The following is a 14,689-nucleotide window of genomic DNA, read 5'->3' as shown; positions in this document are numbered from 1 at the left end:
TTGGAATTAATCGTTTGGTTTTCTGGAAGGAGCTCCTAATAGAGAACTCCCTTCCAATCCTTCCATATACACAACATCACCTTCTTTGGATGAAAACCGGCATTCAGTTTGGTGGTGGTTCATTTCGCTTGCCCCACCATCTCTTCTGTTCCACATTATTGTACAGTATCCACTTTTCATTGCCCATCACAATTTGTTTTAAAAACGGAACGTTTTCGTTGCGTTCAAGTAGAGAATCGCACACGGAAATATGGTCAAGAGGGTTTCTTTCTCTTAACTTATGTGCAACCCAAACATCAAAGCAGTTAACATAACCAAGCTGGTGCAAATGATTTTCAGTGCTTGATTTAGATATTTTGAGTGTGCCGGCTATCTCCCACATGTTACGTCAATTGCTCTCAATTAATGTCTCGATTTGATAGCTATCCACTTCAATTGCTCTAACCGACCATGGAGCATCGTCCAGCGAGAAATCTCCAGAACGAAACTTCACAAACCACTTTTGACCCATTTAGTCACAGCACTTTCTCCATACACTGCACAAATCTTTATTTGCATTTCAGTTGCGTTTTTACCTTTCTTGAAATAATAAAGCATAATATGCGAAAAGTGCTACTTTTTTCTTCCATCTTCAATATTAAAATGGCTACACAAAAATTTACCAATTTTGATGTTTTTTTTTTTTAATGCACGCTGATATGACAGTTGTCACAATACAATCTAACAAAGTTGTTTTGAATGAAGTTAAAGACAACTAAGCACTACTAGACCATCTTATGGAAAAAACAAATGAACTTCTTGGCCTACCCATTACATATATACATGCACAACTGTTGGTTGGTAAAAAGACATAGTCTACATTTAATATAATGTTTCTTTTATCTCAAAAAGCTCTTATCAATTTATTTATCTTAAAATTGATACAACCTTGAGAGAAAATAAGGTAAACATAAAAAAGATGGAATACTGAAATGCATCTCTATTGACAATAAAGCCATTTAGAGTTGGAATTTAAACTCAATCACTTCAGTCACGAAATACAAAGATAAGGCCACCATATTTTTTTCCTACCATTATAAGGTACATAACCTGGAATTTCTTATTAAAATAAAACATTCCACTTAGAAATGTTAACATTCACTTGGATGTTAAACCGTAGTATCCTTGAGAAATCACATGAAGTTCTTATGCTTACAGTTGTTAATCTTACTTATTTTGTATCAATTCCTTAATCTTTTTTAAGCAAGTTAGCCTTTTTAGAAGAACGAGTGGTGGGGAAGTCTTTTACTTTTCATTTTGAAATAATTTCAGACTTTTAAAAAGTTGCAAAAATAATCCACAGAATTCCTACTTCCAGCTTTCCCAACTGCTGCTACAGCTCCTGCTACTATTGTTACTACTTCTAAGAGCCAACATTTATTCAGACAGGCACTGTAATACATAGATTATCTCATTTGATTCATACATGCTCTAAACTGAGGATTAACACCTTCAATCTTTAGAAAATTAAAGGCCCAGAAGGTTAAGTAACATTTTGCAGGACACAGCTAATAAGTGGCAGAACAGGTATTTGAACCAAAGGTTGCCTGATTCCAATGTTTGTGTTCTCACCCAGTGAGCTATCTTGCCCAATTTGAGCAGTAAATCATTTATTGCCTTAAGCTAGCATCTTAATAGGTCTTGTGTCCCCAGAATTTTAAACAATAAATATTTCACTCAAAAGGCACAAATACTTTCAGGAACATATGCTATTTAACATTTTTCTTATCCTTACTCCAAATAAAAGACATTTCCTCCCAATAAGAAGTAGCTCCTTCTCAAGCTAACGAAAGCTTGTGACCTGTCTTAGGCCAACTTTCCTTACTGTATCATTTCAAAAGCTTTTTTTTTCTTGCAAGCTTTAGCTACATTTTAATCAATATGTAAAGACAGGAGTTTATATTTCTTAGATATACTTATCAATAGTAGGCTTAATAAAGCATAGAAGATAAACATGCCAAGGAGCATTTAATAAAGTTTTCTAGTTTTAAAACATACACACAAATACAAATTTATCTTCTTTTATTAAAAACAAAGTATGAAAACAGACCTATAAAGAAAACCAATGCAATGGTCTGCTTACCTTACGAGCAAAATCCCCTTTCCCTTTACTGTAGGCTTTGTTCTCAAGGAAATCATACACATAGTGAGCCAAAGCTGGGGATGCTTTCATCATTTCAGGAGTTAACAGTAACTAACAGGAAAAGAAAAGAGGTATCTTATATTGATAGGGCACTGAAAATTAACTATTATTTATAATTTCATCTGCTAGAAAGTTAAGAATGTATAGTAAAAATGTTATTTTTAAAAAAAATTTTTAACACATTTTTCTATCTACCTATCTACCTGCCTATCTATCTATCTATTTTGGCTGTGCCACGTGGCATGTGGGATCTTAGTTCCCTGACTAGGAATCGAACCCATACCCCCTGCAGTGGAATCACGGACTCGTAACCACTAGACCGCCAGGGAATTCCCCCAAATGTTATTTACTATTCCATTTTCAGGTTTTATAGCTTATAGTAAGAAGACCCACGTCAGTAAACTGTTATGTTATTTACATTCTAATTTTAAAATTAACATTAATAGATAGTACATAAAATAATTCAAACAAAATTTTTTAAGTATTATAAAGAATGCCCAAAACAAAATATTGCTTTTACACTGTTAATGATACAGTCTAACATTCTAGCTTAATCTCTTCAATGAAAGATGTTTTGACATATTGAGATCATTACCTAAGAAGTAGACAGTATAGCCACAATTAAAATACATATTTATGTCCCCAGATTTGGAAAAACCGTGCTTATTTTCTAAATTTTATAAATAACTGATACAGATTTTAATGCAACTGAAGTTAATACATTTTAAAAAATCAAAATGTTTGACAAGAGTCATATAAATGATTTCAGATATTTAGCCTTAAGCCAGAAGACAAAGGTGAATAATAGCAGATGTATATGTTTTTCCTACCCTTTCAGTAAATTATAATGCCATGGAATTACAATTATGGTTATAAACAAACCCAATTAAACCTATAAATGTTTAAGAGAGAGAAACCTTCCAAACAAAATATCAAGTACAGTATTAGCTAAGTTTCACTAAATATAATACTAAGACATGGTCGGCAAATTTTTCCTGTAAGGTTCATATAATAATTATTTTAGGTTTTGTGATGCATGGAGTCTGCTGCAACTACTCAACTCTGCTGTAGTAGTGTAAAAGCAGTCATAGACAGCAGTAAACTAAATGGGTGGCTGTGTTCTAATAATAAAATAAACTCTTAATAAAACAGGTGGCAGGCTGGATATGGTCTGCTGGCTGGAATTTGCTGACCCCTGTTCTAAAGAGAGAAGTGGGGAGCTAATAGATGAGAAAACTTTATAAATCATTCATTAGTATAAAAAACCATAAAGTGATACTATTAAAATCTGGCATTTGGTTACCCAGGTCTAAAACAAAGTTATTTCTGATAGTCCCAACGGCTTATGCAGTACATAACCTATGAGACACGTTTTATTATTCCAGAAGAGAAATCTACATGCTTAGTATGCTACACTTCAGAAAAGTCCCTTGGATCTATTCCTCTCTTGAATTATCCTGTAATTTTAGAAGCCTTAGAATCATTCTGGACCATGGCAGGCAGCTATTCACTTTATCTGAGAATAAAAATCTTTACAGGGGACTATATTTAATACCATGTAATAAGCCATATGGAAAAGAAAAAAAATCCACTAGCTTTGGATACATCATCAAGAGCAGCTATTTACTGAACTGGGAACATTTAACTGTCTGCCATAAAATACCTAGACTTCCTAGACTTTACAGTAGTGTAGAATGGATGTGTGCCTGCCGGAGTGTCTGTATATTCATCCAAACCTGAAGGAGCAAAATTCCTAGCATTGAGTGTCCAGAAAACTTCTAAGTTAATAAACAAACAGAGAAATAACATTTAAAATTACTGAGCAGATTGCATGTCACATCTCAGCACCTCAAAAGTGGCTGCTACCCCACTATTATAGTGCAAACATTCTCTAATAAAGAAATCAGCTATATTTGTATGCTATATTGAAATGAAAATCTACAGGTAATAATAAACATGAACTTACCTGCAAATATGCATTTAGATCCTTTTTTCTCTTTTCTAAAAAATCTCTATCCATATTATTAAAAGTCTTTTTACCGGGAAGCTTTAATATGCTTGACAGATTTTCAAACTAGAAAACAAAATACATTCAGTAATCTTAGTTTTTTTTACAAAAACAGAAAAGTATTTTCCAAGTGACAATTTCTCTACATATCAGAAGCATCTAGAACAGATTCTGCAATATATTAAGCCAAAACCAGAAAATATAAAATACTGTCCAAATATGTCCAAACCACAGTTCGAATGTTATTTATTATAAAGAAGTTATTTTCTAAGAATGAGAAACATGGATAGCTGATAAAGATGGGTGATATCCACATGGAGTTTCATTTTATACTCTCTCTGATTTTAAGATTGTTCAAAATTTTCATAACAAAAGGTTTTAAAAAATATTTTGCTATTCAATTGGCTAAAAAGAACTTATGATACAGTACTGAATACTCTATTATTATTTGTAAATTATGTGTCTTTAATATTATTAAAATTAATAATAAACGTAAAAAAATATTTTGCTTAACAACGCTTTAACTTGTGAATAAAGTATTAGCCAGTAAATTTTTAATAATCAAAGTTATGAGTTCCTGGTTTGTTAAAAAAAAACTCAAAGAAATATTTTATATTGATGACTTCAAATCAGTTAATCACTGTAATAGCTAATTATTAAAGTAAGAAAAAGCAAATTTCAAAATATAGATTACAGCTATATCATAACTCTCTATATACAACCAGCACAACACATACTTCTTCTCCTACATGAAACTGCATGAAAAATAAACTCATAGATAACTAAGAAAAAAACAAATTAAAAGCTATCAAGTATATATCTTATCTTTGTAAAGCCACAAACAAAAAAAAGTAAGTGTACATACTTGAAATCTAGCATTTACAGACTCCACCTTCAAAAGTCCAGATATGCAGGAATCTACTGTGCCTTGATGAAGCACAGATTTTAACCATACTAGCTGCTAACAAAGTGGAAGAGAAAAGTCACTGAGCGAAGGATTGTGCTTGGCCAGCAATACCTACTATCTAAAACTTCAATGAGCAGCCTCATTGCTTTTCCTTTGTGATGCACATTCAGAAGTGCAACAAACTTTCTAAAACCAATCTTTGTTTAAAAACAACAACAGGGGCTTCCCTGGTGGCGCAGTGGATGAGAGTCCGCCTGCCAATGCAGGACACACGGGTTCAAGCCCTGGCCTGGGAAGATCCCACATGCCACGGAGCAGCTGGCCCCGTGAGCCACAATTACTGAGCCTGCGCGTCTGGAGCCTGTGCTCTGCAACAAGAGAGGCCGCGATAGTGAGAGGCCCGCGCACCGCGATGAGGAGTGGCCCCCACTTGCCACAACTAGAGAAAGCCCTCGCACAGAAACGAAGACCCAACACAGCCATAAATAAATAAATAAAATTTAAAAACAACAACAACAACAATGCTTCTGTTGTTAAAGAAATAAATAAAGAAATAAAGAAAACTCATTCCTGGTGCAGAGATTAAAGAAAAGAGGAAATGAAAAGGTGTAGGATAATTTTCATCCCTAAACTGGAAGATTCTGATAAATTATTAAATGGAATGGCAAATAAGATGGTCGCTTGGAGCTATAATGCGAACAAGTTCATTACATGTTAATGTATGAAACTTAAAAGCAGTTCTTTCATCCTAGCCAAGGCGGAAAAAAAAAAAGGGGGTGAGTGGGAGGTCATTTACAGCAGTGGTCCCCGACCTTTTTGGCACCAGGGACCAGCTTCACAGAAGAAAAATTTTCCACGGACCAGGGTGGGGCGGGTGGGGGTATAGTTCAGGCGGTAATGCAAGCAATGGGGAGCCGCAGATGAAACTTCACTCCCTTGCCCTCTGCTCACCTCCTGCTGTGCGACCCGGTTCCTAACAGGCCGCAGACCAATAATGGTCTGCGGCCTGGGGGATGGGGACCCCTGATTTGCAGGGAAAATGTTATGCTGTAGTGATAGTCACAAGTTTGGTGGTTCACAAAATATTATAATGGGTCAACAATGAATGAATGTACAATATAGAGTACCCGATTTTATGAATTTTTTTTTAAATGACACCTTATAGAAGTACATTTACAGTTTTCAAGGTGTCCTAAAAGATATTTAGTTTCCTAGAATAGGACTTATCCATGGTATCTTAAACTACTGACTCAATTTTATAGAATGCATAGTTTAGTCAGGCATTACCAGTATGTTTTATTCCCTCAAAAATCGTATGTTGAAACCTTAAACCCAATACTTCAGAATGTGGCTAGCCGTATTTGGAGAAAGGGCCTTTAGAGAGATAGTTAAATCAAATCAAAGCCCTTATAAGAGGGAATTTGGACATACAAAGAGACACAAGGGATGCGAGCACACAAAGAAACAGTCATGTGGGGCCACATCAAGAAGCGGGCCATCTGAAAGCCAAGGAGACATGCCTCAAGAGAAAACAAACTTGCCAACATCTTGACCTTGGACTTCTAGCTCCCAGAACTATGAAAAAATAAATTTCTGCTGTTAAAGCTACTCAGTCTATGTTATTTTGTTATGGCAGCCCCAGCAAACTAATACACCAAGGCAATATAACAGTACTCAGCAAAACAACAATTTATTTCCAAACCTTTAAAATATTAAAACTTATTAATAAAAAATTAAACATAACAGTTAATTTGTTAGAGTCTAAATTAATCAAACTCCTTTTAAAATTATCTGTCTGGAACAGAAAAAAATTACAAGTATTCACACAAAGCAAATTTCGTATTATACCAAATTCTCATAAATTCGCAAGTAAATAAAAAAAGAGATATATGAGCTATGTGATTTTTTTTACACTGTGTATCTTAATTTTATTTTTTTAACATCTTTATTGAAGTATAATTGCTTTACAATGGTGTGTTAGTTTCTGCTTTATAACAAAGTGTATCAGCTATACATATACATATATCCCCATATCCCCTCCCTCTTGCATCTCCCTCCCACCCTCCCTATCCCACCCCTCTAGGTGGTCACAAAGCACCAAGCTGACCTCCCTGTGCTATGCAGCTTCTTCCCCCTAGCTATCAGTTTTACATTTGGTAGTGTATATATGTACATGCCACTCTCTCACTTTGTCCCAGCTTTCCCTTCCCCCTCCCCGTGTCCTCAAGTCCATTCTCTAGTAGGTCTGTGTCTTTATTCCCACCCAGCCCCTAGGTTCTTCATGACCAGTTTTTTTTTTTTTTTTTGTAGATTCCATATATATGTGTTAGCATACGGTATTTGTTTTTCTCTTTCTGACTTATTTCACCCTGTATGACAGACTCTAGGTCCATCCACCTCACTACAAATAACTCAATTTTATTTCTTTTTATGGCTGAGTAATATTCCATTGTATATATGTGCCATATCTTTATCCATTCATCTGTTGATGGACACTTAGGTTGCTTCCATGTCCTGGCTATTGTAAATAGTGCTGCAATGAACATTATGGTACATGACTCTTTTTGAATTATGGTTTTCTCAGGGTATATGCCCAGTACTGGGATTGCTGGGTCATATGGTAGTTCTATTTTTAGTTTTTTAAGGAACATCCATACTGTTCCCCATAGTGCCTGTATCAATTTACATTCCCATCAACAGTGCAAGAGGGTTCCTTTTTCTACACACCCTCTCCAGCATTTACTGTTTGTAGATTTTTTGATGACGGCCATTCTGACCGGTGTGAGGTGATATCACATTGTAGTTTTGATTTGCATTTCTCTAATGATTAGTGTTGTTGAGCTCCCTTTCACGTGTTTGTTGGCAATCTGTATATCTTCTTTGGAGAAATGTCTATTTAGGTCTTCTGCCCATTTTTGGATTGGGTTGTTGGTTTTCTTGATATTGAGCTGCATGAGCTGGTTGTAAATTCTGGAGATTAAACCTTTGTCAGTTGGTTCATTTGCAAATATTTTCTCCCATTCTGAGGGCTGTCTTTTCATCTTGTTTATGGTTTCCTTTGCTGTGCAAAAGCTTTTAAGTTTCATGAGGTCCCATTTGTTCATTTTTGGTTTTATTTCCATTCCTCTAGGAGGTGAGTCAAAAAGGAAATTGTTCTGATTTATGTCACAGTGTTCTACCTATGTTTTCCTCTAATAGTTTTATAGTGTCCAGGCTTACATTTAGGTCTTAAATCCATTTTGAGTTTATTTTTCTGTATGGTATTAGGGAGTGTTCTAATTTCATTCTTTTACATATACCTGTCCAGTTTTCCCAGCACCACTTATCGAAGAGGCTGTCTTTTCTCCACTGTATATTCTTGCCTCATTTATCAAACATAAGGTGACCATATGTGTGTGCGTTTATCTCTGGGCTTTCTACCCTGCTCCATTGATCAATATTTCTGTTTTTGTGCCAGTACCATACTGTCTTGATTACTGTAGCTTTGTAGTATAGCCTGAAGTCTGGGAGCCTTATTCCTCCAGCTCCGTTTTTTGTTCTCAAGATTGCTTTGTCTATTCGGGGTCTTTTGTGTTTCCAAACGTATTGTGAAATTTTCTGTCCTACTTCTGTGAAAAATGCCATTGTAGTTTGATAGGGATTGCATTGAATCTGTAGATTGCTTTGGGTAGTATAGTCATTTTCACAAAGTTGATTCTTTCAATCCACGGACATGGTATATCTCTCCATCTGTTTGTATTATCTTTAATTTCTTTCACCACTGCCTTACAGTTTTCTGCATACCGCTCTTTTGTCTCCTTAGGTAGGTTTATTCCTAGGTATTTTATTCTTTTTGTTGCAATGGTAAATGGGAGTGTTTCCTTAATTTCTCTTTCAGATTTTTCATCATTCGTGTATAGGAATGCAAGAGATTTCTGTGCATTAATTTTATATCCTGTTACTTCACCAAATTCATTGATTAGCTCTAGTAGTTTCCTGGTAGCATCTTTAGGATTACCTATGTTTAGTATCATGTCATCTGCAAACAGTGACAGCTTTACTTCTTCTTTTCCAATTTGGATTCCTTTTCTTTCCTTTTCTTCTCTGATGGCTGTGGCTAACACTTCCAAAACTATGTTGAATAACAGTGGTGAGAATGGACAACCTTGTTTTGTTCCTGATCTTAGAGGAAATGGTTTCAGTTTTTCACCATTGAGAATGATGTTGGGTGTGGGCCTTTATTATGTTGAGGTAACTTCCCTCTGTGCCTACTTTCTGTAGAAATGGGCATAAATGCGTTTTGAATTTTTTCGAAAGCTTTTTCTGTATTGATTGAGATGATCATATGGTTTTTCTCCTTCAATTTGTTAAGATGGGGTATCACATTGATTGATTTGTGTATACTGAAGAATCCTTGCATTCCTGGGATAAACCCCACTTGATCATGGTGTAGGATCCTTTTAACATGCTGTTGGATTTTGTTTGCTAGTATTTTGTTGAGGATTTCTGCATCTACGTTCAACAGTGATATTGGTCTGCAGTTTTCTTTCTTTGTAACATCTTTGTCTGGTTTTGGTATCAGGGTGATAGTGGCTTCACAGAGTGAGTTTGGGAGTGTTCCTCCCTCTGGTATATTTTGGAAGACTTTGAGAAGGATAGGTGTTAGCTCTTCTCTAAATGTGTGATAGAATTCGCCTGTGAAGCCATCTGGTCCTGGGCTTTTGTTTGTTGGAACATTTTTAATCACAGTTTCAATTTCAGTGCTTGTGATTCATCTGTTTATATTTTATATTTTCTATTTCCTTCTGGTTCAGTCTTGGAAGGTTGTTCTTTCCTAAGAATTTGTCCATTTCTTCCAGGTTGTCCATTTTATTGGCATATAGTTGCTTGTAATAATCTCTCATGAACCCTTGTACTTCTGCAGTGTCAGTTGTTACTTCTCCTTCTTCATTTCTAATTCTACTGATTTGAGTCTTCTCCCTTTATTCTTGATGACTCTGGCTAATGGTTTATCAATTTTGTTTCTCTTCCCAAAGAACCAGCTTTTAGTTTTATTGATCTTTGTTATTGTTTCCTTCATTTCTTTTGAAATTATTTCTGATCTGAAATTTATGATTTCTTTCTTGTGGGTCTCCTGTAGACAGCATATATACCAGGTCTTATTTTTGTACCCATTCAGCCAGTCTATGTCTTTTGGTTGGAGCATTTAATCCATTTACATTTAAGCTAATTATCGATATGTATGTTCCTATTACCATTTTCTTAATTGTTTTTGTTTGTTATTGTAGGTCTTTTCCTTGTCTGTGTTTCCTGCCTAGAGAAGTTCCTTTAGCATTTGTTGTAAAGCTGGTTTGGTGGTGCTGAATTCTCTTAGCTTTTGTTTATCTGTAAAGGTTTTAATTTCTCCATCGAATCTGAATGAATCCTTGCTGGGTAATCTTGTTTGTAGGTTTTTCCCTTTCATCACTTTAAATATGTCCTGCCTCTCCCTTCTGGCTTGCAGACTTTCTGCTGGAAGGTCAGCTGTTAACCTGATGGGGATTCCCTTGTATGTTATTTTTCCCTTGTTTTATTATTATTTTTTTTTTGCGGTACGCGGGCCTCTCACCGCTGCGGCCCCTCCTGCTGCAGAGCACAGGCTCCGGACGCACAGGCCCAGAGGCCACAGCTCACAGGCCCAGCCGCTCCACGGCATGTGGGATCCTCCTGGACCGGGGCACGAACCCGTGTCCCCTGCACCGGCAAGCAGACTCCCAACCACTGCGCCACCAGGGAAGCCCGTTTGCTACTTTTAATATTTTTTCTTTGTATTTAATTTTTGATAGTTTGATTAATATGTGTTTTGGCGTGTTTCTCTTTGGGTTTATCCTGTATGGGCCTCTGTGCTTCCTGGACTTGACTGACTATTTCCTTTCCCATATTAGGGAAGTTTTCAACTATAATCTCTTCAAATATTTTCTCAGTCCCTTTCTTTTTCTTTTCTTCTTCTGGGACCCCTATAATTCGAATGTTGGTGCGGTTAATGTTGTCCCAGAGGTGAGACTGTCCTCAATTCTTTTCATTCTTTTTTCTTTATTGGGCTCTGTGGTAGTTATTTCCACTATTTTATCTTCCAGGTCACTTATCCGTTCTTCTGCCTCAGTTATTCTGCTATTGATCCCTTCTAGAAAATTTTTAATTTCATTTACTGTGTTGTTCATCATTGTTTGTTTGCTCTTTGGTTCTTCTAGGTCCTTGTTAAATGTTTCTTTTATTTTCTCCATTCTATTTCCAAGTTTTTGGATCATCTTTACTATCATTACTCTGAATTTTTTTTCAGGTAGACTGCCTATCTCCTCTTCATTTGTTTGGTCTGGTGGGTTTTTATTTGCTCCTTCATCTGCTGTGTGTTTCTGTCTTCTCATTTTGCTTAACTTACTGTGTTTGGGGTCTCCTTTTCGCAGGCTGCAGGTTCATAGTTTTCGTTGTTTTTGGTTTCTGCCCCCTGTGGGTAAGGTTGGTTTGGTGGGTTGTGTAGGCTTCCTGGTGGAGGGCACTGGTGACTGTGTTCTAGTGGATGACGCTGGATCTTGTCTTTCTGGTGGGCAGGACCATGTCTGGTGGTGTGTTTTGGGATCTCTGTGACCTTATTATGATTTTAGGCAGCCTCTCTACTAATCGGAGGTGTTGTGCTCCTGTCTTGCTAGTTGTTTGGCACAGGGTGTCCAGCACTGTAGCTTGCTGGTCGTTGAGTGCAGCTGGGTCTTAGCGTTGAGATGGAGAACTCTGGGCGAGCTTCCACTGTTTGATATTACATGGAGTCAGGAGGTCTCTGGTGGACCAATGTCCTGATCTCGGCTCTCCCACCTCAGAGGCACAGGCCTCACACTTGGCCAGAGCACGAAGACCCTGTCAGCCACACGGTCCATTCCAGGCTGTTCTTGGTGCAGGTGACAGAATGGAGTACAAGAGAGATGAGATCCTTGCCTCAGGGAGCTCACGGTCTCATGGGCAAGATGGGTAGGACAATCTGGAATACAAGACAGCGGAGCAAGGGAAGTTTTCAAACTCAGGAGACGAGCCTCTTGGTTACTTAAATCAAGCTCTGAGAAGTAGTGGGAGGCTGGCATGTGATCTGGGAGGAATGCAGGACATCAGTAGTCCCGGTGCTGTTCTAAGCCAGGCCAGGGGTTGGAAGACTTTTTTAGATTGCTGGTTTGTTGTAAAAGGATATAACTCAAAAACAGCCAGATGGAAGAGATGAATAAGGCAAGATATGGAAAAGGGCATGGAGCATCCATGCCCTGTCTGAGCATACCACGTTGTTTGCCAACCCAGAAGCTCCAAGCTATGTGATTTTAAAACAATATGAAACAGGTAATCATAGAAAAAGTAAATAAAGCAATTATTTTTTCAATTATTTCTTCAATGTGGGGCAGAAAATTCTTTCACCTCCACACACAAATCAAGCTAAACATGAAGAAAAGATCTATTCAACATGAACAATAGATATATTGTTATCAATATATATGTTAACAATATAACAACAGTTATATCCAAAGTTATTAATTTCCTTATGAATATAATTAAAAACTGTCCTTTTAATATGGGCTTAAAAGTGTTTAGAGACCAGGCTTAACCTGGTCTCTAAACACTTTTGAGCTATTAATAGTTTATCTCACTCTATTCACAAAGTATTTTAATGAGATTATCATGGTGCCAACCATATATTTTCCACTACCCTAACTGAAAAATATACTTTCTAATTACTTAAGTAGTTAACTGTCATTTCAAAGCTTTAGTCCACCCAATCAAATGTCACCACTAATTATTATTATTTTATTGGCTTAATAATAATTGTTTGTTTTAAAACCCTGAAAGATTCTCATGACTTAAAATAAATTTCACAGAACACCTATTCCAATTTATCCTGCGATAAGTTATTTTGTTCTAAGTTAAAAACAAAAGAATATTTAATAAAAAATAAAACATAAAACAGAGAGGGCTTCCCTGGTGGCGCAGTGGTTGAGAGTCTGCCTGCCGATGCAGGGGACATGGGTTTGTGCCCCAGTCTGGGAAGATCCCACATGCCGCGGAGCGGCTAGGCCCGTAAGCCATGGCCGCTGAGCCTGAGCGTCTGGAGCCTGTGCTCCGCAACAGGAGAGGTCACAACAGTGAGAGGCTCACGTACCGCAAAAAAAAATGTTTTTTAATTAAAAAAAAAAAACAAAACAGAGAAATAGTTTGTTTACATGCGTTATTTTTAAGAGTCCTCATACTTTTATGAAACAGGAGGGTTATATTTGGTAAGAATTAAAAAACATTATTTGGTTAATGTTAAACAATTTAGATTTTGGTTCTTCATTAACTTAATGGATCAACGATTTAACTGTTAACACTTGGAAAAGGACGCCATTTAAAATAGCCATAGCTTTAGATTATACTGCCAAAAACAAAACCACCAAATGTCCAGTGATCCCCATCCCTACTTTGAACCAAACCCAAATACCTCTGCAAAGCACAGCACATACACACACTCTTTTTTTTTTTTTTTTTTTTTGTGATACGCAGGCCTCTCACTGTTGTGGCCTCCCCCGTTGCAGAGCACAGGCTCCGGATGCGCAGGCCCAGCGGCCATGGCTCACGGGCCCAGCCGCTCCGCGGCATGTGGGATCTTCCCGGACCGGGGCACGAATCCGTGTCCCCTGCATCGGCAGGCAGACTCTCAACCACTGCACCACCAGGGAAGCCCTACACACACTCTTAATATCAGAAATATACACTTATTCTAATTTTCCAAGGTATACCACTGATACTTCGTCACTAGTCCACAATGGTTAGGACGGGTTAAAATTTGATTTATTGGTGAAATGTGAAAAATCATTATAACATTCATGTTGCTTATAAAAAAATTCTTACGTTATTTACTTAGCTTTGGTCAATACCTTAGCATCACTCAGAGCTATTTAGAATCAAACATGGAATCAAGAAACAATGTAAAGTACACAAACTTTAAAAACCTCATTACCTGTTCGGTGATCCTCATGTGGAAGTCGTGGAAGTCACTATAACGACGGTAGGTTTTCCACATCTCCTCACTGTTTAGACTGCGCCGGTGTACAGTGATGGCATATAATGCGTATGTCTTGCCATGATCATTACAAACGCCTGCCACAGCATATGGGTCATAGTCAGCATATACTAGTCATTTAAAACAAAATGAAGAGGAACAAAAGACACAGAAAGGAGGAAGATGAAGAACAAAAACAAACAAAAAGGACAACATGAAATGAAGAAGAATTTGAAATGATAGACTGAGACAAAAGGATGTCACCAAAGGGTAAAATAGATTCCCATCCTCTGTACTCACATCCATAATGCGTTATATATGATGGCTACTTTACAAAATTACCTACAAGTTTATGATGATACTGCCAACCACACAGTGATGTCTACTTTGGACTCTCTTCCCAATGAGCTTTTATTTATTATTAGTTATGATAACACAGTACCACCTCATAGTATAGTATTAGAGTCTCTTAAATTTAACAGAAGAAAAACAACAGAAACAAAATAATAACCTCTGTTCTAGCCTTTACTATTCAGCTGTAACTCGACAGCATTTTAACTGAAC

The 14,689-nt window shown here is 36.9% G+C and overlaps 1 protein-coding gene across 6 annotated transcripts in view; it reads right to left on the bottom strand.

Moving 5' to 3' along the window:
- SNX13 (sorting nexin 13) overlaps positions 1–14,689 on the bottom strand; it is a gene marked incomplete at both ends in the record, with an annotated part of 140,152 nt that overhangs the window by 26,108 nt on the left and 99,355 nt on the right. For 3 of the 6 annotated variants that reach the window (XM_079711703.1, XM_079711704.1, XM_079711702.1), the window contains 3 exons: positions 2,123–2,233; positions 4,149–4,256; positions 14,084–14,223. In XM_079711703.1, the coding sequence (XP_079567829.1) occupies positions 2,123–2,233; positions 4,149–4,256; positions 14,084–14,223 (359 nt within the window). Of the gene's footprint in view, positions 1–2,122; positions 2,234–4,148; positions 4,257–14,083; positions 14,257–14,689 lie in introns of all 6 variants that reach the window. The other 3 variants (XM_079711700.1, XM_079711701.1, XM_079711705.1) reach the window with 2 other exon arrangements.

The sequence above is a fragment of the Hyperoodon ampullatus genome (assembly GCF_949752795.1).
Source record: "Hyperoodon ampullatus genome assembly, chromosome: 9".
NCBI lineage: Eukaryota > Metazoa > Chordata > Mammalia > Artiodactyla > Ziphiidae > Hyperoodon > Hyperoodon ampullatus.
This window is presented reverse-complemented; position numbering and strand designations above follow the sequence as displayed.